The sequence below is a fragment of the Hevea brasiliensis genome, chromosome 15 (genome assembly GCF_030052815.1).
Source record: "Hevea brasiliensis isolate MT/VB/25A 57/8 chromosome 15, ASM3005281v1, whole genome shotgun sequence".
NCBI lineage: Eukaryota > Viridiplantae > Streptophyta > Magnoliopsida > Malpighiales > Euphorbiaceae > Hevea > Hevea brasiliensis.
Window position 1 is genome coordinate 72,073,880 of NC_079507.1, and position 25,601 is coordinate 72,099,480.

The 25,601-nt window shown below is 35.1% G+C and overlaps 1 protein-coding gene and 1 pseudogene across 3 annotated transcripts; both read right to left on the reverse strand.

Moving 5' to 3' along the window:
- LOC110635428 (protein transport protein SEC23 G) lies at nucleotides 1–4,571 on the reverse strand. 3 transcript variants are annotated; one of them, XR_002491148.2, is made up of 4 exons: nucleotides 3,602–4,571; nucleotides 1,256–3,047; nucleotides 594–971; nucleotides 1–396 (listed from the first exon to the last, which is right to left on the reverse strand). XR_002491148.2 is itself a non-coding variant. In XM_021784751.2 (2 exons), exons 1-2 carry the CDS (start codon nucleotides 4,313–4,315, stop codon nucleotides 1,389–1,391), a joined length of 2,373 nt encoding a protein of 790 aa, XP_021640443.2. In that variant the 5' UTR covers nucleotides 4,316–4,571; the 3' UTR covers nucleotides 1,111–1,388. The 3 variants fall into 3 exon arrangements, 1 of the variants encoding a protein (XP_021640443.2); XR_002491149.2 differs by having other exon boundaries at nucleotides 594–1,034; XM_021784751.2 differs by lacking the exons at nucleotides 1–396; nucleotides 594–971 and having other exon boundaries at nucleotides 1,111–3,047.
- A 15,228-nt stretch (nucleotides 4,572–19,799) lies between these two features.
- Nucleotides 19,800–22,742, reverse strand: LOC110635443 (receptor-like protein EIX2; annotated as a pseudogene).
- Between the last annotated feature and the right edge of the window lie 2,859 nt (nucleotides 22,743–25,601).

Genomic DNA, 25,601 nt, shown 5'->3' on the forward strand with positions numbered 1-25,601 from the left:
TTTAATGGAATGCCATTTGTCATTAAAGTTTATTTTCAGATCAGATTTATTATATTTATTTATATAGATATAAATATAGATATTTATTGTTCCAGAAACTTGGAGCTCTTTACGGATAATTCTGTAGAAATGCTGAGCAGAGAGTTGACGAAGCCTGGATGAGTACTTGTCATAGCCTGTATTATCATTGCCATAGCAAATTTCAGATGACCTCTTTCTAGCTTATTTTTACCCATAGAAGTGATTGAAGGCAGAGAGCTTCTACTTGTCAACCCAGCTTCTACTTGTCAACCCATACTGCGGGGAAACTCATATTCGGGTGTCCATTGTCGCCACTAATTCAGAAATTTAAACATTCAACAGGTGCTAGATACTGTAGTTGGTAAAGATCACTTGCTGTGAAAGGAAAACCAGAGTTAGTAACTATGGTCTGTGGTAATGAAAGCAAACATATAAACACTCATTGAGGAGAAATTGCTCAAAACGCAATGTAAAACTATGATGGACTCGGTTCATACTTCATAAAAAGGAAAAAACACTCATAACGTTCATTAGAAATCATCTAGTATTGGACCAAAGAATATAAAACTAACCCATTTTGGCATCGGTGGATACATAAATGATTGCAAGATAAAAGGTCCAGTTATTTGTTGAAACGACTTGAGACTCGTAATACTCTCCATTAGAATATCATTGTTCAAATCAAGAGATGAGGAAGCAGTCTTTATGTGTTTCCTTGATCTTTTGCCAGGATGATGATCATTTGAGTACATAATGCGCTTCATCTTCGCCGCCACTGCCCCTTGCGGAAGTCGGACTCCATGAGGGTACAGAGCATCGACAAAGGTTGAATTGGGGAAATAAGATCTGTTTCGATGAGTTCTGTCATTGAGTGAGAATGAAATTTTATTCCCTTTTGGAGTTGATAAACACACGGGTCGATCTTTCCGCGCCAAAAAATTGAGCCCAACCTGTTGTCGAAGGCGAAATCCATTTGAGTTTTGTCTGTTCTTTAGCTAGAAAATAAAGCAAAACTATTGACTGCCCAAGTGAGTTTGATCCGTTTCACACCAGAACGCCAGATCAATGAACACACTGTACTAAGATATATGTAGAAAATAAAAGATGCTCATTTCATAATATCATGATCACTTTGATGCTGTCAACTCAAACAAGATGGACAAAGAAAGCCGATTAAGGAAAGAGGGGAAAGTCAAACTAACTCTAGTTACAAAAATAAAAGAAAACAATATACCTCACACCCAACATGTATGTATGCACCTGTTCTTGGTACAACAACCAGACGCCTTAAGCAATATACAGAGACCAAGCGAAGGAAAAGCCAAAAGAACTAGAACGGGAGAAAATCTGTACAACTCTCCTATTCATTAAGCCTTCACTGCCAGGGTTTGCAGGTGATCTATAAAATCTTGCAAGCTCAAATCATCAGTGAGTATGATTTCTGATCCTTCTGTGTATGTTGAGTTCTGAGTAACAGATGGATTCAACTTAGCAAGAAGAAACCTAGCCTGACTACTGTGTTGGTCACATTTTATCAATTTAGGCGCAGGAACTCGTTCTGCCACCAATTGCTCTGCATCAATTTCAGGAGCTTCCAACAGCTTTCTCAAATTCTCATGGTTTGGATCTTTGTGATAGCCAAGTTTCCTCCACTGAACAATTTTGGACCCATAATGAATCACTACATGGAAGTAAGAATCAAACAGTAAAATAACATCAGGTAAGATGGATTGAACATCTAGGAGGACTGGAATTGGGGGACCATTGAAAGAATACTGAAAAAGTGTAGGTTGTATCATGACAAGAGAACCCACAACTCCTTCACGGTTCAACATCAGGTGGAAAAATGCAGTTTCATCAGGAGTACTATTGAAAACATCTATAAATTGGGACCTCCTCAAATAATACATGAACTGGGGGTAAAGAGAGAAGTTTGTTGACAAGCGGAAGGTAGATGGATCTTCCTCGATATAATCTCCAAACTTGGAAGCAAAACAGATAAGGTTGTCATCCAGCCATCTGACAACATCTCGAGCATAGCATGTTTCTGTCCGGTGAATTGCAAGTCTGGCCATGACTGAAGCTGCTGCTTCCTGATCAAAACCGGAAGTGATTTCTGCAGACTTGTTTCCAACCCATCTTCTTGCAGCTGTGGTAACCCTTTTCCGGATTCCCATGTTTCCATGTCGGTAACGCGTTATAAACTGTATAAAGAAGGCAGACCCCGGATGTGCCTTCTGTTCATCACCCACTTCAAAGAAGAAAGTTATGCATGTTTTATTAGTTAGTGTGCCCAACTTCCACGCAAAAGTGCCACCCTCCCCAGTCTCACGGTCGCTCACTAAACCATTTTTTTTCCGAAGAGAAACACAAGGCCCAAGTGCTCCACAGATTTTTACATCTTTTGTGGTGATCACCTCAATAGTAGCATCAAAATACATCTTCAAACTCCCCTCTTCATCACGACCAAAAATATGCCGCAAGCACTTTCTGAATTGATCTGACTCAAATAAATCTCCTAACATCATGAATCCACCAGACCTCTCAACAGGAGCTTTTAGCTCTGCTGCTCCTACTTGATCAAGGGAACAAGCAAATAAATCAAGAACAACAGATGCATCAGATAATCTTTGAGACAACCGACTATAGAAGCTGCAAGATTTTCTATGGTAAGAAGTATGACCATTGATGAGGTCTCTATGAGTTCTGATGGCATTACTAAGGTCTGAGTCCACAATCATCCCTGGGCCCAAAGTTGCAGGTCCAGAAGTGAAGACCATAATCCGGGAGCCTGTATGCACTGAACATCCTTCAAGAAGTCCAAGTGCAACTGATATTGCTGCTCCAGTGCACCTTTGAGGGCGATGACCTGGCATGATTACTGCTAAGGAACAAATTTCTTCAATTTCTTTAGTGATATTGAATTCACATTCAGATATAGGCAGCAAAAATCCCTGATTCTGAACAAATGGGTTTTTTCCAAGTTGCAGCAATTTGGTGCAATGTATACCCATAAATTGTTGTATCTGAGGGATAAAAAGAAGAGCAAAAGGCAAATACCATCATTTTGTTTTCCAGATAGATAACAGACGTTAAAGCTTTGGCTACATCCAAGCACACTTTGCAGATATCATCATATAACAGACATTTTTGTGATATGAATGTAATACACAGGACATGCTCTTATTTGACATTCTGATGTCTATGAAAGAAAAGCAGAAATGTGATGGAAGTGAAGTAACCCAAAAAATCATAGGTGACAGCTGACACAAAAAGATGAACGCCTTGTTAATTTTCTATCTGTGCAATGAGGTGCAGATCATGAAAGCACCAAAGAAGTGAAATTTAGACAACCAGTTGATGAGCGAAGTGTCAGTCATTTCACCACAAAATTCAATACCATAACAAATTTATTCCTCATAAAATTCCGGTACCATGTCAAGCATCGCAATATTTTGCAGGACATCGCTAAAAACATAACCTTAAATAGAATAGAAGAATCACTGCAACAAGGAAATAGATAAGTAATCTAAAGTTCAGAATTGTTTCCTAACTAGAATTTAAAGATATAGCTATCTACCTGGTCTGAAGAAACTTCACGTTCACCATGAAAAACCACCACCCTCGAGCACTCTGAGAATCCCAGTTCATAAACCCTAACCATTGAATCAAACGAAACCAAGCCCACCAGCGCATTTTCTGGCAACTGCTCAATGACCAACAAGAGCTCATTTTTAACCGCCCTCAGCTCCTCCTCCTCCGTACAAGCATCCACCACAAACACAAACGCAGGTCCAATCCCCTTCAACTCCCCACCAGCGCCTACACCAGCTGACATTCTCGGAGTCCCCAATGATGCCATTGACGACAAAGACGTATTAGATGAAGACATCCCGTTTGCCCAACTATAACCCAAATGCGAACTGGAAGCAAATTTGACATCGATCTTATCGATTTTGTATTCTACGGTGCTATAAGTAGGGAAAAGCTCAGCTGGAAGATTAGCTTCGCCAATACCCGAATAAGATATTGGAAAAGAATTTTTCTGGTAACAGAAGGGACAGCCCCAAATGCGAGACTGGTAATCCACGCGAGCGTAAGGGTTTAAGACAGCACCGCACCGAGTACAGGTAAGGGGTTCGTAGGGGAGAATTGGGAGCTCCGAAGATTGCATCAGTGGCGTGCACATGATGCTAAGTGGAATTATGAGGGACGTTACTTCTTTTCTTGTCGTGGGCCATGCGTTCCAGGACCAACGCAGTCCCTCGATCGCCTCCAGCTCCACGAAATCCATAGTGGGTTCGGATTTGATCTGGGTGCGTTAGTTCTTTTAGGGAGGTTTCATGGTGCTTTTTCTTTCAATGGAAAGGGGTTTATATGGTCGAAGAGGCGACTGGCGTGTGAGTGTATAGAAAGGAAGGGAATCTTTAGGTGCTGTGAAAATAAAGTAACCTGACCTGAAAGAGATGATCAAGTTGTTTGGTTGCGGGGAAAGTGAGGCAAAAACTAGCCCCCGCGGAATTGTGGGTTTTAGGGTCTATTTGGAAATGTGTGAGAGTGGGGTATACAAAGATGAGCGGTAAGTAATTATTTTATTTTTATTTTAAAAGAGATAAATTAATGAAAGATGAAAATAAGGATGAGTAAATTTTTTTTTATATTTTAAATTTTAAATTTTTTTATATTTTAAATTGAGGTGTAAAGAAAAATAAAAATTATGAATATTTTTATTTATTTATTCTCTTAAATTTTTTTCTCTCTTCACTTCTTTCTAGATATAAAAAATATATGTTATCTATCTTTAATTTTTTATTAATTCACCCCTTTTTAAATATGAGATCTTTTTTATTATGACTCTCTTTATTCTTCTCTTTTCTTACCTTTTCTATCCTTTCATTACTTACACTTCTGTTACAACTCAAAATTTTTAAATTATAAATAAAATAAAAAAGAAATATTATGTTATTAATATTACAGGATTTATTTGAATTGATTTTAAAATAAAGAAAGATAATAATAATAAATAAATTAATAATAAATAATTTAATTAAAATTAATTTATTAAATGAGAATAAAATAATTAAATTTTTCTATATTATATTTATTTTATCATTACTAGAATTTTATTAAAATTTAACATAATAAAATAATTTTGGACCTAATTGTAAACCTCTAAGAAGTTGAAGGACTAATAGTAAAATTAGAAGTTAAAAAAAAAATAGAAACTCAAAACGCAGTGCACGGGCCCCCCCTCCCCATCTTTCTTTCTCTCTCCCCGATTCCATCGTTCTCCCTCCCTTCTCCTTTGCTTCCGGCCACCACCCACGCCAACCATCGCTGGCCAGCGTTTCCAACCACCACTCCCAACACCAGTGACCTTCGGCGATGCCCCGATGGCGAGTTCCGACCGTAAAAACGCGAGAAAGGATGAGAGAGAGAAGTCGCGCGCCATTGGAGCTTTGGGCCTCGATTCCCAGCGTTTCCGACACTAAATGGTTGTAGTCCCACCGGCGTTCACCTCCTCATGACTTGGTGCACTTTTCCCGACTGGTGGTGCTTCAAACCGTCCAGCAACAGTAGTCCAATGAGAGAAAAAGAAGAGAGAGAAAGTTTTGGGTAGTGGGCTTTCTGGCAAGTTTTCGGTCGATCCGACCATCAGATTGGAAATCCGAGACCACCGATGGACTCAGGACGACGAGATCTTTGAGATAGGACCAGTCCCGCTCCGATCGAACATCGTTTGAAAAAGGCGATAATCGGACGGTCTAGATCGCTTGGTGAGATTTTCGTACTTTTTGGATTTCAACAATTTAAAAATAATTTTATGATAATTATTAACACAATTTGGACTTAACTTAGGTGCAATCGAATCGAGAATAGCTCACTGGCGTCGGGAGTGCATTTCGGCCAGATCCGGCTGTCTGGCTGCTAATCTCATAATGTGATCAATATTATAGTCAATCCTAACATTTTCAGACGTTCTGGACACGTTTCAGGTGTCAGATTTGGCATAGGTAAATCCAAACTCTATATTGCTCAATTTTTGCCTTGTACTGGGTTAGAATAAAATTCATAAAATATTCATGGGTGATTAGAAAATTGTAATTCCTTTTGCGTTACCTCTATAATATTGCTAAGGACCGCGGGGCAAAATTTTAGAATTTTTAGAGCTTGTTGGAGTGAATTTTTATGAAATGTCAATTATAGAGACTAAAACGTAATTTTTCAAGTTTATGACTATTGTCTGATTTGGAGGGCCCAGGAGGGGACATATGATATTGATGAGATGTGATTGTGGAAATTGAGAATTAAGAAGTATTATTTGAATCTTTGTGCAGATTGGGTAGGTCCTAGGTATAGAGAAAACTCTGCCAGATTTCCAGCATGAATTAGGTTGTCTGTTATCTGTTTAGAGTTTTATTTTGACTTAGTACTAATAAATTTATAATATAATTATTTAGGTGATCGAGGTTAATTATTTTCCTCCATCCAGCAGCCACAATAGTCCTTGGTGTATTGTGAGTAAAATATTAATTTTAATTATAATTTCAATATTATTATATGTTCAGGTATGCCTATGCATCACTTATAAGTATGTATCTATGTAGTTAAACACTAGGCACATTTTATATTGCATTCTTAATTGATAAATTGCCATGGATGTTGTTTGTGTTAATTTGGAGTGTGCGTGTGTTGGCGTGCATGTGATATGGTATTGGATATGGATAGGACGGGTAGACACGGCTTGAGAGACAGTCGCTGGGACCCGGTCCTTTATGGATAAATCGGGATAGACACGATGTGACACCCTTTACCATTCTATAGTGTAACAGAGCAAGATATGCCACACAGTGTGCCGAAGCACTATATCTTATTCCATTACAATTTACCCTTCATAATTCATTTATTTATTAGTCATTAAGTGTAAAGTTTTACCAATTATACCATTTATTTACAATTTTGATTAATGTGAATTTTCCGCAAATTTTATAGAAAATCCGACAGAGTGCTGGCTGTAAATTGAAAAAATAGTTCTTCTGAAACTGTTAAAGAAAAATACTTCCAATATGATTTTCAGATCCAGCACTCCAATATACATATATATCAACTCAATCTCCAAATCTCAACACAATTTTCAAAAATTTGTTCATATCACAATTCGAATCAATTTCATGAATAACTCCCCAACATTTTATTTTTCAACAAAATATACTGATAATTATAGTAACATGTAATTTCATATATTTACATTATCATATGATTTCCTGAGTTTGTAATTACAATAACGAACTAGTACAAAATGCAAAATACAAAATACAATCCGAAATCCTAATATCCTGCCAAGTGCACTGCAGATAAGAGGTGAGTCTGGACTCTGCACAGATCTGGTTAATCACCCGGTCTGAGGTCTGCTGGGCTCCCCAGCTATGTCTCCAGTATCTGTGTGTGGCAAAAGCGATGCGTTAAGCAATACTGCTTAGTGGTGCTAATATAAAATAAAATAGCTAAAATAAAATAGATGTGCAGAATGTATGCTGACATTTTATGTAAACTAATTTTCTATCAATTATTGTAGTATTATTTGATTAAAATTTGGTAAGATTTATTTTGATTACCCAAGTAACCTATACTAGTCGACTGGATTGGATAAACGGGTAAACTGGCACTAGGTACCAAGTACCTCGGGCCATCACACCATTGGTCACATTGTGTCTTCCGGTGTGCAACAGAACAACTAATAAGCTGTAATATTTATTAGGCATGAAATCCAAGTATAGTAAACTCAATCAAAATAGCCAAAGACTATTATATCACAGAATGGCACGTAAGGCCATAAAACACAAAATGGCATAAAGTCATATGCAGTACTGCTAATAGAACCCTATTGGCATACCAACCTATCCAAACAAATCATTCTAGTCATACTAGGGCATTTTACACAGTTAATGATTTAATTATTTATTTTTGTAATGTAGAGGTCACTATTCACTTGACTATTTCCACTCAAAGGTTGACTTTTTAATTTATAATAGATTTGTTGAACCTAAGTTCACCAAGATACCATATTTTGGTTCACAAAAATGTTGGCATTACTTGTCAATCAATACTTAAAACCAATAAGAAATAAATCAAAAATTTCAGTTTTGGGTGTTAGAGTTCACTGTTCCATTAGGCAATTCTAAAATGAGAATTTTGCCGAATATTCTTAATCAAAGTTGTTACTTTATGTTTCTTCTTTAATTCTCTTTTTGAATCACTCAATTTAGAGTTTTCTAGCTCAAGTTATGCTACTTTCCTTAGGACTGGCCAGATTGGCATCTATCCAGAATTTCTGGACAGAAATGGTTCTGGCAGTTTTGATACCCTGACTTTGGTTAGCAATTCAAATGGGTTATGGTTAGAATTTAGTTTGGTGTTCTTCATGAAAGTTGTTCTAAATTGTCTAAGCTTTTCATTGATATAAATTTTAGGTCAATTGGACTTTTCTAAACAAACACTGTTCATTTGGTCATTTTCCAGGGACAACATTTTTATCAGCGGGATTAGGGTAGTTTTTAGATCAACTTGGGTTAGTTTTATGGGCAGGGTTTATTCATCAAAGTTGTGTCATTATGTGTCTAGTTTCATGTACAATTAGCTCTGCACCAATTGAACCTACACATCTCCAGTTATAGCTATCCAAATCTGCTGGACTCACACCCAGTCTTTCAGGTCACCAAGGGTAGCATACCTAACTTCAATTCCCATGAAACAAATCACTTCATTTCCTAATCACACATAGCCAAATGGTCACTAATTGACTATTAAAACTTCTTTTCACCAATACATAAACAAAATCTCAAATTTGTGCCCAAACCCTAACTCTACCATTTCAATTCATGCATTAAATTATATTTCATTATCCTAATCATGAGATTAGTGTTAAGGGTAGCTATGATGCCATTTTAATTCAAAGAAATCTTTAAAACCCTACCAAGTCCAAGGCTGCCAAAATATGGGGGGAGGTATACACATGATTTTTATTCAATTTTCTTGTAAATTTTCACTCAATTCCACTCCCTCAACATGGATTTAAAGAGAAAGGAAGAGTTTAATCACTAACCTTAATTGAGAGATTTTTTCCCACTTCAATTCCTTCACTTTCTTCAAATTTCTTGGCAGCTAAACACTTTAGCTAGAGTCTAGGGCAATTTTTAATATTGCAAGTTAGGGGAAATATGGTGAGGAGAGTGAGAGAATTAAGGTAGATAAAGAGAATTTGAGGGAGTGCTTTAATGGAAGCAATTCAGCCAGCTAAACAAAATGAAGAATACAACAGAAATTTGGGTCAATTTTGTCTCTTTTTAATAGTTTAATAAGTGTTTATCTAAATATAATTGGTGGGTGACTTTAAATGACATCATTATGATGTCCAAATTCTCATTAATTTTCATTTCACTTTGTTTTCTTATTTTCATTTCTTATTTTTAATTAAACTTCTAATAATATTTATTCATATTTCATGTCATATATCTCACTTACTTGAATGGACAAGTTGATCAAAAATCATCTCTGGAGGCGAAATGACCAAAATGCTCTCCATTTAGCTTAACGAGCTAAAACTGTGTGTACCGATTGATTTAATTTTCCTTGGCTTTTCTTAGTAATTTATTGTCATCGAACCCTCAATAACCCTTTACTGGAGTCCTAAAAATTATTTCACAGAATTCCCCTAGGGTTTAGGGTTGCTATCTATCTTCATAGCAATTTCCCATTAGGGTCATTTATTGCTGGGGCTACAGCTCATTTAACCTTAGTGCATTTCATTTCTAAAAATTTTCCTTAATTTTTCTTGTCATTATTTGATTTATTTATAACTCATCACTCTAGTCTAATTATAATTCCAGATATTCTAGCTGCCCAGACTAACATTGGTCACCAGAACAATAGAACGTACAGACTAGCTAAAGTAAGGATGTTACACACGGTTTGAGAGACACTCGCTGGGACCACACTCGCTGGCAGAGGTTGGATTAAGAGGGCTGTATAGGGAATCAGCTCCCATATATGTATTGCTTGACATTGTTGGGTGTGTGAGTGCTCTAAATTGCCTTTTTGCTGTTATGATGTGATGTATATGAAAATTTTGATTGTGTTGCATTCCACTCTTTAGGATGCATTAGTTTTAGATAGATATAAAAATTACACTTAAAATTGGTATTTTACTCTCTGAGTCGAACGCTCACTCTTGTTCATCATATTTTTCCAGGCTACAAGAGGAGACCTTTTTCAGAATAACCTGTTCCTTTCCTCGCAGGTTATGAAAAAAATTACTTAACTGTATTATTATTATATAAATTTGTAATGCAGAACTCCGCATGTACTAATAGTAGCATTAATCCTGTCAGGGACTGCATGAATTTAAGTTTTGGTATTAACAAATGAAAAATTTTTATGAGTTTTAAATAGTTTGTAAATGATGTAACAGGGTTGAACTAAGCTTTCCTAATTTTAGTTTTTGATAATTACTGGGTTAAGTTGGCCCGAAATAAAATTATAACAGTTTAATTTAAATTATTTTATATGCATATTGGGCCTAAATTATGGGCCTGGTCATGGGTTTGAGAATAATAAGACTTACTACGGGCCTCAGGGGCTTTATGCCGGCTCAGGTCCTAGTGTCAGTTCGGCCCATAGGTTGGGTCGTGACAAGAGTGGTATCAGAGCTTAGGCTCTAGATTTATGGGAAATAATATACTTAGGAGTGTAAAAGGAGTCTTGCTAGGATGTTACATGCAGAGTATATGATTCTGTTTCATCTTTTTCTGTAATTCTTTGTTTTTAGATTCTGCATTATACCTCGAGTAATATAAGAGTGCCTCAGTTGGTGTCTTGATTTTCGTGAAGTACAAAAAAATGTGAAATAAAGTTAGCAGACATGTTGAGGCCTGCCATGATGATATGTACTCCAAGAAATGTTATGTTTTTGGTCAGTATGGGTTTAAGTGGTGTGCCTATCTAGTGCAAGGCACGAGTACATAAAGGTGAGTTATAAGGGTGAGGATACCACTACTGGCAGTCGTCAGTGGGTGACCCAGTCAGAGTAAGTTTATGATAATAGTAGATTCGAGAGAGATAAGAAATTAGGAGACCTAGTCTGTCAGGACGTATCGTAGTAACTATGCAATGTTTTCGATGTCTGCTCTGTAAGCTGCATATTACAGTTCTGACATGAGATTATTGTGTAGAGCTGCGTGCATCCCTGTGGTGCTTCATAATGAGGGTGTTTGTGGATGGCCTCTGTTTTTGTACAGTTATGCCAGAACAGATTTCTATATCTGTAGAGGAGTTGGGAACTCCTGGTTAGGGATCTAGAGCTAGAGTTACATCAAGAGTTGCCATCAGACCAGAGGTTGCGGATTAGTTGCAAAGTAAAGGTGGCATCTATAGAGTGAGACCATCTGGTCTTCGATATGGAATTTTGGATGGTTTTTGCAGTACAACAGACGTTTTGCTTAGAGCTTAGTGAGAATAGTATACCTTGTGTGTATCAGCAAGGTGTAAAGTACAACTCTATTACCTAGAGAAGGTCGAAACTGTGAATTGATGATTTACAAAGCTATGATATGACAAGAGAGTCATTAATTTGACATGGTTTTAGCAAGGTGGTAAATGTAGTACCTTTATTGCAGTAAGTTAGGGTGTAGTCCTATCTTTTCAGAAGGGATCAAAGGTTATTACTGATAATGATGACTTATGGAATAGTGTCCCAGATGAGACTGTTGCGTGAGATAGAGAGTTGTTAGCTCAGGTGTTCTGGGGAGGGTACAAGTTTCATGTAGGAATATAAGATGTAAGATCAAGATGTATGTAAGCCTTTAAATTAAATGACGGGTTTGGATACCTAGTATTTTAAGTTTCAGCTAATTAAATGGATATGAGAAATTAGAGTTGCTACAGATCCCTTCCCTAAGGTAGTAGGGGGTAGTATGTAGTCCAAAAGGGTAAGAACAGAGATCATGCAGGAGAAGTATGACTGCTATTCCCTAAGTTCATCCTTAGCTTCTTAATGCTTAAGACAAAAGTATACTCCAAAAAAACGTAAAAGAAAAATGACAAAAGTTAGCATCGATAAATCGTAGAATATGTGTATATATATATAGTACGGTTCAAATGCAGTAGGAGAGATAGCCTGAATGCTAGTAGAAGTTTAGCTAGGGTAGTTAGAGGATCAATTCTGAGTAACATTGAGGTATAGATGACGTGGTAGAGATAGTGTAAAGGTATAAGTTTCTGACATGACAATCAAGTTCAAAAAGAAAATAGAGCTAAAGAATGGAAGAGTGAAAGTTTAGATTTGGGTAAGATAAAAAAAAAAAAAAAATTGGCTAAAGAATAAACTGGAAAAACATATTAGGATAAGATTAGGAAGAATAGAGCCAAGATACCGAGGAGGTGAATGCGGTTCTAGGAAGGGTAAACGAGATAAACAAAAAAGTAAGGATAGATAGCGTAGAAAATGATGGCATTAGGAAGGACATTGTCAAGTTATGGAACCCATAAGTACAGGACTTAGAGTAGGTCATAATTGATGTAGTGTTAGGAGCCTGAACCTAGAGCTTAGAGTTACAGGATCTGGATTAGACCTTATCTGTTTTCTACCCCCAAGGTAGGATAATGGGGCAATGACATAAGAACCCTTTTAGTTGTTAACAATATAATGGAAATTAGGTGAGGTATGCAACCAAAGTAGGTGGTAGCTGTTGAGCGTGCTATGGTAACTTGAATTGTATTGTCAGATAAAGAAGCAAGATTAGTAGGAGTAAGTTGGACAAAAGTCAACATAAGGGATATAAATATGCAAGAAGAGGGATAATGTCACAGAGGCTTGATGTTAAAATTTAGAGTGACGAGACCTAGAGTAAAAAATTGGAGTTAGACAGATATTTTCAGTGTGATCGATAGGAAAAAAAGAGTAATAATAAATAAATAAATAAATAAATAATAGTATAATAATATGTAGCAGAATGCTAGTAAAGGTCAGAATAGGACAAGATAGGTATAGGTGTAATTATAAAATATTTAGAAGTACATGGATTATATGAGTGATTATTGGTAAGATTGGAGTAGATCTGAAAGAATTTGTGAGTGCTTTTATTTTCTAGAATATAAGCAAGTGTAAGGAGTATTAGACAAATAATTATAAATATGGAAGATAAATGGAGAGTAAAAAGGAAATAGCAAATTCTAAGATGATATGTCAGGTAGGACAACAGTATAACAAATGGTAGATACAACTGATATCTTGTAATAAAACACAATAATTACAAAGAAATAATGAAACTAAAAAGGGAGACTGAGGGGTATGAGCTAAATCTTGTTCATCAAACAATGGTATATCATAAATGGTGGGAGAACATTTCTCCTTCTTTTCAAATTAGCTCATGTTTTGATTCTAGTAGATTATGTTAAGAAGAGAGGTCATGTCAAAGTGACCTAATTAATTGAAAATTTGATGGGCGTTAGCACACATCCAATCTTTTGAGGCGAAAATGACGATAATGGTGTACCGAATGTTAAATACAAAAGAATGATCACAGATGTGACAGGAGTTAAATCAAGCTAGTTACTAGGGCTTACAACCCTTGTGAACTATAAGTGGGAGGAAGTACTATTTGCTAATGAGTTACAGTAAATTGAATTGTTGCTAATGGGAAAAGTTGAGGCTGAAGTTTGGAAAGCTATGGGCAGTATATGTGATTATATTAAGGAGAATGAACACGTGAAGTATCTTGTTTGGAATTAAGGCATGGCACACATTTTCCACAGCCATGTTAGTTCAAATGGAACTTATAGTTTATGGGGTTCCTATCCATCCAGGATGAGCAATTTCCTACTAAGGCTGGTAGGGAATAATAATGTTCTAATAGTTAAGTTGGAAAAGGGGATACAAAAATAATTTTCTATGGTTAATTACAAGTGTTACATAAGGTGAAGAATGTGCTGGTAGTAGTAAATCGTAAGATTGGAATTCCGAAAGTAATGAAACTAGTAATCAAGATAAGACTAAGAAATAAAATGAAAGTTAAAGTTGATGATGGGATGGACATCCTTGAAGGAAAAGGTGTAAGGGTGAAATAGGACTAAGATTAAGGAATAAGTACAGCAGGTTGAAAAGATATCAACAATAACAGAAATAGGAAAAGGAAATGGATAAGATCCAAAGGACAACAAAAAAAGCTTAGTAAAGCTAGTTATAATGATGAGGATAAGAAGTAATATGTATGCTAGGAACACACTAAGAGATGTTTAAAACAAGTTATTTTGAGATGATAGATTAAAGGAGCAGTGGAGCCTTGATCTAAGTGCAATGTATCAGAAGTAGGCCACATAATAAGAAGCTTTATGAAGAAGTCAGGATATTCTCATTCTAGAGGAGGAGTGAGAATCGATAAAGTCACATGGACTGGGTAGTCAGGGAATATGAACACTTTTGTCATATAAGAGAAGAGACCCAGTTTGCTTTCCAATGTTGATAAATGGTACACTTAGCCCTTGGAGGGAACTCTACCTAACTAGTTACATAAGATGGACAGAGGTTGGTCTAAGTACCTTAGTAATGACACAAATAGATTGGAAATTTGAAGTATCATGAAAGTGAGAAGATGTACAGATGCCAACCATTGAGGTCAAAGGACAAGTAAAGATTTAAAATAAGATGCCTATGATAGGTGTTACAGAAAACATCTTATAAAACATTATAGGATGAAGAACATAAGTCCTGTCCTTAGAAAGCAGAAAGTTAAGGGGTAAGCGCCAAGGTTAATTGAAGTTATGAGACATCAAGTCGAGTACAGAGAGGTATAGTGAATACTTGAGATGTCAGAAAAATAGTCAATGAATAGCCAAGAGATAAGAGCATCTCTAAGAAGAGACGATGACAGTTAGGACACTATAGTAGAATAAGAAAGCAGTAGAATGTCATCTATAATATATGAAGAGCTTGAAGAATAAATGTTTTACCAATCTCTGGATAGCTGGAGGAGTAATGATTATACTTGTTCTAATAATCTTCTTTTCCTTATTTATTGTTTATTCAAAAATTCGAGGACGAATTTTTCTTAAGGGGAGAAGAATTTAATAACCCAAAATTTTTAAATTATAAATAAAATAGAAAGGAAATATTATGTTATTAATATTATAGGATTTATTTAAATTGATTTTAAAATAAAGGAAGATAATAATAATAAATAAATTAATAATAAATAATTTAATTAAAGTTAATTTATTAAATGAGAATAAAATAATTAAATTTTCCTATATTATATTTATTTTATCATTACTGTAATTTTATTAAATTTAACATAATAAAATAATGTTGGACCTAATTTTAAACCTCTAAGAAGTTGAGGGACTAATAGTATAATTAGAAGTTAAAAAAAAAAAAAAAAATCCCAAAACGCAGTGCATAGGCCCCCCCTCCCCACCTTTCTTTCTCTCTCCCCGATTCCATCGTTCTCCCTCCCTTCTCCTTTGCTTCCGGCCACCAACCCCGCCACCCATCGCCGGCTAGTGTTTCCAACCACCACCCCCGACACCAATGACCTCCAGCGATGCCCCGATGGCTAGCTCCGGCCTTAAAAACGCGAGGAAGGATGAGAGAGAGAAGTCGCGCACCGTAGGAGCTTTGGGCCTCGATTCCCAGCGTTTCCGACACTGGATGGCTGTAGTCCCACCGGCGTTCACCTCTTCATGGCTTGGTGCACTTTTCCCGACTGGTGGTGCTTCAAACCGTTGCCGGCAGCCATAGTTCCAAGGAGAGAGAAAGAAGAGAGAGAAAGTTTTGGGCAGTGGGCTTTCCGGCAAGTTTCCGCTCTACCCGACCTTCGGATTGAAAATCCGAGACCACCGATGGACTCGGGACGACGAAATCTTCGAAATAGGACCGGTCCCGCTCTGATCAAACATCGTTTAAAAAATGCGATAATCAAATGGTCTAGATCGCTTGGTGATATTTTCGCACTTTTTCGATTTCCAAAATTTAAAAATATTTTTATAATAATGATTAAAAAAATTTGGACTTAATTTAGGTGCAATCGGATTGAGGATAGCTTTTCGGAGTCGGGATTGCATTTCAACCAGATCCAGCTGCTCGGCCGCCTATCTCAGAATGTGATAGATATTATAGTCAATCCTAGCATTTTCAGACGTTTTGGACACGTTTCAGGTATCAGATTTGGCATAGGTAAACCTGAACTCTACATTGCTCAATTTTTGCCTTGTATTGGGTTAGAATAAAATTTATAAAATATTCATTGGTGATTGGAAAATTGTAATTTCTTTTGCGTTAGCTCTATAATATTGCTAAGGACCGCAGGGCAAAATTTTAGAATTTTTAGAGCTTGTCGAAGTGAATTTTTATGAAATGTCAATTATAGGGACTAAAACGTAATTTTTCAATTTTATGACTATTGTCTGATTTGGAGGGCCCAGGAGGGGCCATATGATGTTGATGAGATGTGATTGTGAAAATTGAGAATTTATAAGTGTTATTTGAATCTTTGTGCAGATTAGATAAGTCCTAGGTATGGAGGAAACTCTGCTGGATTTCTGGCATGAATTAGGTTGTTTATTGTCTCTTTAGAGTTTTATTTTGACTTAGTACTAATCAATGTATAATATAATTATTTAGGTGATCAAGGTCAACTATTTTCTCTATCCAGCAGCCACAATAGTCCTAGGTGTACTGTGAGTAAAATATTAATTTTAATTATAATTTTAATATTATTATATATTCAAGTATGCCCATACATCACTTATAAGTATGTATCTATGTAGTTAAACACTAGGCACGTTTTATATTGCATTCTTAATTGATGAATTGCCATGGATGTTTGTGGTAATTTGGAGCAGTGTGCGTGCGTTGGTTTGTGTGTGATATGGTATTGGATATGGACAGGATGGGTAGACACGGCTTGAGAGACACTCACTGGGACTCGATTCTTTATGGATAAGTCAGGGTAGACATGGCTTGAGAGACACTCGCTGGGACCCTGCATTTAGTTTATTAAGTGAAAGTCCGGCTTGAGAGACACTCGCTGGCAGAGGTTGGATTAAGAGGGCTGTATAGGGGATCAGCTCCCATATATGTATTGCTTGACATTGTTGGGTGTGTGAGTGCTCCAAATTACCTTTTTGTTGTTATGATGTGATGCGTATGAAAATTTTGATAGTGTTGCATTCCACTCTTTAGGATGCATTAGCTTTAGATAGATATATAAATTATACTTAAAATTTGTATTTTACTCTCTGAGTCGAACGCTCACTCCTGTTCACCATATTTTTTTAGGTTACAGGAGGAGACCTTTTTCAGAATAACCTGTTCCTTTCCTTGCAGGTCATGAAAAAAATTACTTAACTGTATTATTATTATCTAAATTTGTAATTTAAAACTCTGCATGTATTAGTAGTAGCATTAATCCTGTCAGGGATTGCATGAATTTATGTTTTTGCATTAATAAATGAAAATTTTTTATGAATTTTAAATAGTTTATAAATGATATAACAGGGTTGAGTTGGGCTCCCCTAATTTTAGTTTCTGATAATTATTGGGTTAAGTTGGCCCGAAATAAAATTAAAACAATTTAATTTAAATTATTTTATATGCATATTGAGCCTAAATTGTGGGCCTGGTCATGAAGTTGAGAACAGTAAGGTTTACTACGGGTCTTGGGGGCTTTATACCGGCCCAAGTCCTAGTGCCGGTCTGGCTCATAGGTTGGGTCGTGACAACTTCTCTCACCCCCGAAGACGGTAGCTAGTTGATTGATTTGATCCGAAGATCGGAGATGGCTGGGCGATTTACAAAATTGTTCACTTTGATTTGTAGTAATTTTTGCTTAATGATAAAGAGAAGGAAAAAAAATTATTTTTCTCTTTTATTTTATAGTGAAATAAGCAAAAAAATATATTTCAACAAGCACAAATATATTTTATTATAATTTTTTTTTAACTGCAGTAAATACGCTTAGTTTTACACACCAATACTGGTTGGGGTGTGGTGTATGCCCTTGAGTTAAAAACTAACAAATTGTACATGTAATAAACTAGATTTTATTTGAAAAGACAACCTTTGCGAATTTTCAAGCTGTCCTACAGTTTTTATAGGGAGAGGTGAGCCAAGGTCACTTTGGCTGAGAAGTCCCCTTCAATTGTCCTAGTGCCCAAAAGAGAGAAATAAACTCCAAATTGAGAAGATGGAGCTGGAGATCAAGGGCTGAAGTCACGGAGTTGGACAATGCCAAGGAAAAGAAGCAAAAGTTGAGAGTTTAATTAGCTATTGAACAAGAACATTGCCAATGGACCCATCTCTTCTACTATATATCGATACACGGCTGAGAAATCTCATTGCACGTTTCATTTTATAATTGGCAGAGGAGGATTCCCAGAAGCAAGGAGAGAAGATGTTCATGCAATAGCATTGTTAAAAGCTTGCCGTGAAATGAACTAGCTAGCAAACCAAACTTCTGATATAGATATAAACTTGTGAATTTGACAATTTAACAATTTATTTCATTGATAAGATTGGAGCATTCCGTATAATAATGCCTATGGGGCTTTAGAATGAATTTCTGATTACATTGTCACTTGATTTTGGCACCTTTTGCCTCTTTCACTGGGGAAATTTTCTGCTTGTTCCGTGTAGTGACTTTCAGAATTCCTATCTCCATTGAAGGGCATTGATTAGTTTACTAATACTATCTCCATGGAAATGTACGATATGATAAATCATGTGATAACACAAAAGGAATTTGGCCTTTCCTCGCTTTTCATATGTTTTCATATTAGAGAGAGAGAGTTGCTTTCGATTGTCTAAATTCATTTGATTTTTCAGAAATCAATTGTTTTAAGGGTTAATAATTTTGTAAAAGGGGACCCTTGAAAATCTGCTGAATCCAGGAGCACATTAAAATTGATGAAATTTATCTTCTGTTGCTACATTATTGTAATACTAACTTGCAAAGCTCAGAAGAGAGAGAGAGAGAGATTCTCAAATTTGCTCTCAGAAATTTTCTCCATGGAACTTCCTCAGCAATTCATTTGCGCTTACTGCAACTATTACCCAAAGCTTATTATAAATCCTGTCAACTGATTGAAAGTAGGCATACTAATTAAGTATTTATATAAATAAGTTCGGGTAACGGATACTCAACATGTAAATCCAAATCTACTCCAAACCTATCATATGTACTATTTTTTAAATTTAAACTGATTATATATTATCTAAACTCGTCCTATTAAGGTTCGATCGAATCAAGTAAGGGTAAAAAATTCAACTCATTGCCATATCTATATTTATTCACTTTTATTTGTCATTTAATGTTTTTTATAATAATTAAAAAAATATTTAAATCACTTAAATCAATATAAAATATTTCTTAATTTAACTAAATTACCTTTTATCTTAATTGATTAAGAGATTATATTTAATAAAAAAAAATAAAATAAAAAATAATTAATATTTTTTGATTTTTTTAAAATAATAAGATAAAATAATTTCTATAAAATGACTAATAAAAATATACAAAAGCAAGAAGTATTATTAGGATAAAATTAAAGCATGTATTACAAAAAATTATATAATTAATTTAATTTAGAGGTTTTTATATAAAATTAAAAAAATAATTAAATAGCATCATTTTTATAAAAAAAATTTAATAATTGATTATATTGTAAGAATATAAAAAAGTATTAAGAATAGGTAAATATGTTTAGAATAATAATAGGTAAGGGTAAAGTTAAAAATAATAATTAATATTTTTTAATTTTTTAAAATAATAAATAAATAAGACAGATTGAGACGGAAAGAATCTCCACGAATCCTTGAAATAAAATGTGCTACAAACTCCCACAAACCCAACTAAGAAGCCCATTGCCAATCCACAATAGAACCAAAGTATTTCAAACTCAATCTTGGTCATTTTCTCAATTCGTTCATGACCTTTAGGCAGTTCATCTCCGGGGCAACTCTTTAGTGGAGGCCCACAGAGTCCCTTGTTGCCAATATAGATGGATTTATCATCTATAGTCTTGAGTTGATTCCCCTATGGAATACGGCCAGATAAATTATTGAAAGACAAGTTCAGGTAACTGAGAAAGTTCAAATTAGAGATACCAGAAGGAATTGATCCAGAAAGCTCATTTACAGACAAATCAAGAGATTCCAGCAATTTTAAGTTGCCAACTTTGAAGGTATATGCCCCTTCAAATAGTTTCTAGATAAATTCAAGTTCCTCAATCGCGTAAGAAGTGTCAACTCTTGTGGAATCTCCCCGACAAAATTATTTCCTGAAAGGTCAATGGAAAAGAGAAATCGAATTGTTTTCGTATATTCTAGCTGTCTTCCTTTCACATAAGCCGCAGCATGCTCATCATAGTCCATGACGTCATAGGAAGGATATAATTCCCAAATATCATCAAACTCCAACTCAGAGAAAGCCATTGCAGTAAATTGCCAAAACAAGGAGGAATGCTTCCTATCATCTTATTGTCTGCTAGGTTCAATATGCAAAGAACTTCAAGGACACAAAGCTCTGGTGGAATCTCACCACCAAACATATTTGAATGGACATCAATTATCCTAAGTGAAGATATATTTTCACCTATCCAAGATGGAATAGGACCTGTAAGTGCATTCCCACTGAGATCAAGAGTCCACACATGCAGCCGTTTTAACGATGTGGGGATGCTTCCTTGCAAATTATTGTTCTCCAAATGCAAAGACACAAGTCGTCCGAGAGAACCCATAGATTTTGGAATATAACCACTCAGATTGTTATGTGCTAGATCTATCACATACAAACTTGGTAACTTCTGCCAACATTGAGGAAGTTTTCCTGAGAGTTGATTTTTTGAAAAATTCAAGAAAAATTAAAGACTTAATTTGGCATAAAGACTTTGGAATGCTACCATTCAAATGATTGTTGGAAAGAGAGAAAAACCGCATTTCTGGCATAATATCCCCAACTGTTTTGTGAATATGACCCTGAAGCAAATTTTTGGAGAGATCTAATACACTCACATCTGAAGGAAAATCAATTAAAGGGCCATCAAAGTTGTTGTAATCCAAGTATATTCTCTTATTTGAATCAGCTTGGGCAAGTTCCCTGTAATTTGATTATGAGATAAATCCAGCACTTGGATACTGAAGGAAATGTTTTCAAACCAAGCTGGAATGCTTTCAGAAATGCCTGCATTAGACATCTTTAAATCTGAAATATTCTTCTGTGTCCGGAGCCATTGAGGAAATTAGGGGCCTACTTTGCAAGATGACAACTCAATAGTTTGAAGCTGAAAAGGAGGCACCCAAGTGGAGCCAACATCAAAAACTAGAGAGTTCCCATCCATTATCAAGTAAGTCAAGCTCGTGAGTTCTGAGAAGTGAAGTTCAGAAACTACACCATCCAGTGAATTGTTATGGATATCTAAATATTTTAGGTTGGAAAGTTGTCCAATGAATGTTGGGATTGGACCTTGAAAGGAGTTAGAAGAAAGATCAAGATATTCTAGATGCTTAAACTGTCCCAAGTTACCCGGGAGACTGCCACTAAAATTATTAGATTCAAGAATCAAAGTCTTTAAATTACTTTGGATGCAACCAGATGAGCTACCAAAAGATCCAGAAATATCACCACGGAATTTGTTATCAGCCAAGTTTAGCTCAATCAAACTGCACAGATTCCTTAATGTTCCAGGGATTTCACCCTCAAGCTCATTCTCAGATAGGTCAAGGAAAGAAAGATAATTATAATTACCCATCTGACTGGATATGGAGCCTTGGAAAACATTTTCACTTAAATCAAGATACTTGAAGTTGCTAATATTAAACAACCACAGGGGAATGGTGGAGTTCAAGTTATTGCCTTGGATATCAAAAACATCAAGAGACGTAAAATTAATATGAGGAAGAGAAGGGATGTTAGAAAGGTGACAAATGGATAAACGCAACTCTACTAGAGCAGGAAGCATGTTTATAGAGTGTAGCCAATTAGCTGCACCAGAGAGGTCAACATTAGAAAGATCCAAGTATTTCAATGAAGAAAGAGATGATAAAAAGTGGAGGTTGTCAGCTGTGAAATAATTCCAACTGAGATCAAGATACTGCAAGTATGAAAGGTTGCCAAAATGATGGGGAACCTTTCCGCTGAATTGCGCCGAAGACAGGTCTAGATATTTCAATTTTTGCAAGGAAAAAAGAAAACTTGGAAATTCAACACTTGAGAAATCGTTCCCACTTAGGTCTACATAATTGAGATGCCTCAAATTGAGTAGGGAATGGTTTATCTCACCTCCCAGCCGAGATTGCTCGAATTTCCACGAACCTTCTGTAAATGAACTTGGAACAGAAATATGAAGGTCAAGCTTTATGACATGGCCAGTTAGGTTGTTGCAGCTAACTCCCTTCCATGTGCAGCAATCTTCTCCAATCCATGACATCAAACGGTTTGAAGGATCTACGAGGTCATGCTTGAACTTGAGAAGGGCCTCTCTCTCATTCATGATACAGCTTCCACTTGAATTAGCACCAATGCAGCTGAAGAAAAGATTTTCAATTAAAGTAAGGACAAGAAGCATCTCAACAGCAGTGACAGATGCTCCCATGACTTCTCCAATTCAAGGAAAAAGATTTCAAGATTATGTTTTAAAACTTGAAAAATAATAGGAACCATATATAATTTTACTTTTCTTTCTCATCATGCATTCAATTCTCTTGTTCGGTAATTTTTTTCCTCTCACAATTTAATAGTCAAAGTCACCCCCCCCGTCCCCCACGTCTAGAATGGAAACTTCTCTTCATTGTTTTAGCACTGCGTCGCTGAAACGCAGACAAATCAATGCAAACCTCTGGTCGTACAACCATCAACCAACCCCAGATTCCGTAATGACCCCGCTAAACTGACAGCGAGAGCACTGATTCATGTTGATTTCAGATTCAAATGTTGCTGCAAATCCACGAGTAAACGCCTTCATACCGACTGATATCGGACATTACACTCCCAATCAAAATTGAGCCAGTATTAAATATCCATTGCGAAAAGGATAGAAAGATATGATGAAAAAACAAGGAAAAAAAAATATTTCTTTTATTTAATTATTTTGTGAAAAACTACATTAACCCATTGTTTGGATGATAGTTTCCTATTGTTTCCTAATTAATGGTATGATAATACTACTCATTTGTGAATATCGTTCCTGTAGAATGATGATTTTATATAATTTCTTAATCATAATATTAGATAGTTTAAAATTTGTGCATTTTAATTTCATATTTTATAAAATTTTAATTATACCCTATTCTTTTTACGTATAAATGTTCCTTATTTCTCATTTTCAGCTCTCCCTTTAACCAAAAACCTTTTTTTTCTCACATGTGCTAGTCCTCCATGCCTCTCCTATCACAGGTCCTCCATAATCCCTTCTCAATATTTGATAAGTTTGCAATTACACTTCAATACCCCTCTTCTAGCCATCAATTTCAGGTGTGAGTATAGTCTAAATTTATCACAAGTATGAGTTTTTATTGATAATTATCCTTTTTCGTTTTTGTTTGATTGTTGGATATGATTTTTTTATTCTTTTATTACCTGACTCACTCGAGAATTTATTTTCTTGTTTGTTGATGAGTGATTTCATTTTGAATATCTAAATTATTTCACCTATTTTATCAATTGGTAATCAACACTGAATTTTTAACTCTGAGAAAAATTCATCATTTTTCAAACCGATGCAAACAAAGTTTTAAAACAATTTTTTATATATTTAAAATAACAATAAAGGTATTTTAGTAATCTTTATATTTATTATTCTATACCATCTAATCAAAAAAGAAAATATTATTAAACTATTTTATACTATACTATTTTTTTTAAACATATTAAAATAAAAATCATAAAATATAATATAATATAGTACGATATAATATATTAATAAATTATAACTGCATTCAATCCAAACACAGTGCAAATGTAAGAAACAGTCAATAGATCATGAACAAGGCAAGGCTATCAACTATAAGTAGAGGATAATTAATTGACAATGATATTTTTTTTTTATATAAAATATCTTTAGATTGTATATATTTTAATTTGCCACAGTAGGATAAGCTTTTTATGCTAATTGTTGAAAGAAAATATTGAAAAATTAAGATAATTTATTATATTATAAAAACTGATTTATGGGTGATAATATTTAACTAATTTATCTGTCTGAATATATTTTTTGCTAAAAAATAATATATTTGTGACTGACAATAAAATTTTTTATCCTACAAAATATAGTATATTTATATGTAAAAATAAATACAATAATCTTAAAAAAGAGAGAATATTAAAAAAATATATATCATTTTTAAAGAGCCATTAATTTAATACATATTCGTTAATTTATAAATATATTATATAAATAAAATAGAGGGAAACATTATAAAGAAAATATTTTTAAAGAATTTTTATTTTATTTTGAAACTGAATAAATTATATTAAAATGCCCCATAGATATTAAAGAAATTTTATTTAATGTAGATTCTTTAGCTTTTATATACATTACTGTAATATTTTTTTTTATCGAAACCAAAAGCAAATATCTTGCAACAAACTTGGTAAGTGGCAGCACCAGTCAATAAGCTCAAAAACAATAATCCCGCCCACTAACAAAAAGATGAGTAATATTTTGAGCAGATGGGCCTCAAGACGTGACCCTGTAAGAGGGAGAGGAAGTACATGGGCTCGCTGCAGGGAAAAGGTTGGACTTGCTTATGTTCCTCTTCTAAAATCTCTGTGCTCTTCATGACGTTAACTCAATCTGCTCTGAAGACAACAATACCTGTTTTTATTACAATTTCATTTCCTTTTACCCTTAATGCCCTTGATCTTCAGCTACATTAATTAAAGTTAAAACCCGACTCTCAATATCAAATTCAAATCCTACTTTATTAAACAGAACAGACTTCTTTCTTTCAAATCCGTCAACCATTTTTTAGATTTATTATGCAAACAAGCACTCAAACATTCAAAAGGAACAACAAAGTTTGAATGCAAAAGACGATTTTTTTTTTTTTTTTTGATATTTGAATAACTACAGTCGATTGATATGGGTTTTGAGCACAATTTTGTGAAGATTCAAAGAACAGACATAATTATAGAGTTCGCGATTATAATTAGAAGTGGAATAAAATTGTTATGCTAAATACTTAACGCTTTGAACCAAACCTTTCAAGTCATTGCTTCCCAATTCAAGGCAGTCTCTGATAATCCACCATCCACCACCTCTCTCTGCACCGTATCCGCCACATCCTTCAAAGCTTCCGATCGATTAAACACTTGGAGAAACCTTTCTAACACCAACTTAGCAATTCTTACAACATTACTACAGTTTCTCGCAACGCAAAAGGCTCTTTCCACCTTCGATTCTGCTGGAGTTAAATGGTCCAAAAACCTAGCCAACTCGTTTAAGTCAGAAACGACGCCGTACAGCTCCGTTTAATCCAATTCCCTCGATGCGTAGTTTATCGCGCAATCCCACCCCACCGACCTCCCCCTTTT

Coding starts and splice junctions, on each gene's coding strand:
- LOC110635428 (XM_021784751.2), bottom strand. CDS start 4,315: ATGGATTTCGTGGAGCTGGAGGCGATCGAGGGACTGCGTTGGTCCTGG. Junction 3,048..3,601: donor GTGAAGTTTCTTCAGACCAG/GTAGATAGCTAT, acceptor TTTATCCCTCAG/ATACAACAATTTATGGGTAT.